Source organism: Hippocampus comes, unplaced genomic scaffold (assembly GCF_001891065.2).
Source record: "Hippocampus comes isolate QL1 unplaced genomic scaffold, H_comes_QL1_v1.1 C16962258, whole genome shotgun sequence".
In the NCBI taxonomy this organism is placed as follows: Eukaryota; Metazoa; Chordata; class Actinopteri; order Syngnathiformes; family Syngnathidae; genus Hippocampus; species Hippocampus comes.
This window is the reverse complement of record NW_017841439.1, coordinates 1-1415: the sequence shown is the minus strand read 5'-3', so window position 1 is coordinate 1415 and position 1415 is coordinate 1. Positions and strand designations below refer to the sequence as shown.

At 50.2% G+C, this 1415-nt stretch overlaps 1 protein-coding gene across 1 annotated transcript; it reads right to left on the bottom strand.

Annotated features, from left to right (window-relative positions):
- Positions 1-241: 241 nt before the first annotated feature.
- On the bottom strand, positions 242-1315 carry LOC109509591 (leucine-rich repeat, immunoglobulin-like domain and transmembrane domain-containing protein 2). Its single transcript, XM_019859423.1, has one exon. It carries the CDS (start codon positions 1309-1311, stop codon positions 373-375), a length of 939 nt encoding a protein of 312 aa, XP_019714982.1. The 5' UTR covers positions 1312-1315; the 3' UTR covers positions 242-372.
- Positions 1316-1415: the final 100 nt, after the last annotated feature.

Sequence of the window (1415 nt, the reverse complement as noted above, 5' to 3'; positions counted from 1 at the left end):
GTTGCGTTCAGGAAAGTCGGAGCTGCGACAAGCAGCCCATGCTGTATTATTACCTTTCGTGTCTTGAAATTTATTTCGTAACACGAGGCAATATTTTCCTGTTGAGACGTTTGGTAACGTGAAAATTTCATATGAAGAAACGATCATAAGTAGAGGTACCACTTTACTTCCAAGACTATACATCCAACTTAGTGTACTCCATGGCAAGGGGACCCCTATTCTGGTCAGGTTGAATTAAAGCGATCCCCCTGCAAGAGGTTTAAGCGCAAGCAGGTTTACTCGTGTAGTCTCAACATGGCTGCTGACACCGTCCACCCAAGCCTACACGGCGCACGGTAATCTGCAAACACCGATGGCGCTCGGCTCGACACATCATCCAGATTGAGTCCTCTTAAGGGAAGCTTTATAGAAGTCTGTGATTAAAATGAGCGCATAAGTATCTAATTTAACACAAGATATCAGGCGATCCCCCTCCCTGAACGTCACACTGTGGATCTTACCATGAAATCCTCTGATTATCTTCAGACCATATGTCCACCACACCGCGGGGTCCGGTCGGGCCTTGGCGAGGCAGCGCAGCGTGACGTTGGCGGCCAGCGGTAGGCTCAGGGTGGCCGACGGGGTGGTAACCACGGGCTTTACGCAGGCCTGCAGCTCGACCTCGTGGAAGAACTTGCCCACCCTAAAGTCCGGCCCGGAGCAGGTCAAGTAGGAGTTCATCAGAATAATTGGGGGGCTGAGGGAGCGGATGAACTCCACGAAGCCCTTGAGGCGGCAGTCGCAGAGCCAGGCGTTGTCGTGGAGCGCCAGGATGATGTTCGGCCCCGAAGAGCTCGCCTCCTGCTCCTCCGCGCTCTGCAGTTTTTGGTACAGAGGCCAGTTTTGGAAGACTTCCTTGGATATGACTGTAAGACGATTGAAGGATAGGTCTAAGTAAGTCAGATCGGGCAAATTTTTTAACGCATGCTCCGGCAACACATCCAGCTGGTTGTGCTTCAGGTCCAGGATCGTTAGGCCCGGGGTGTCCTCGAACGCCGTCCATGGCACGGAACGCAGCTTGTTTCCTTGCAGGCGGAGCTCGGTCAGGTTGCTCAAACCTTCGAGAGCCTTGGAGTTGATCAGGGTAATATCGTTGAAGTTTAACCACAGGTTCTCCAAGCCGGGTGTTCTGGAGAAAGCCCCGCGCTTGATTTCAGTGAAGCGGGATTTTTCGATTCGGATTTTGGTCACATCGTGGGGAATATTCTCTGGTATGGCCCCAAACTCATTCTCCTCCATACATATGAGAGACCTACGAGTTAATTCAAGCATTAATTCAGACCAACAGTATCCTCATCGGAAGAAAATCAAGAAACCCGTGTAAAATATGTCGTTTCTTTGATTGTATTTACTGGTTTAAGTATAAAGTTTAGTTA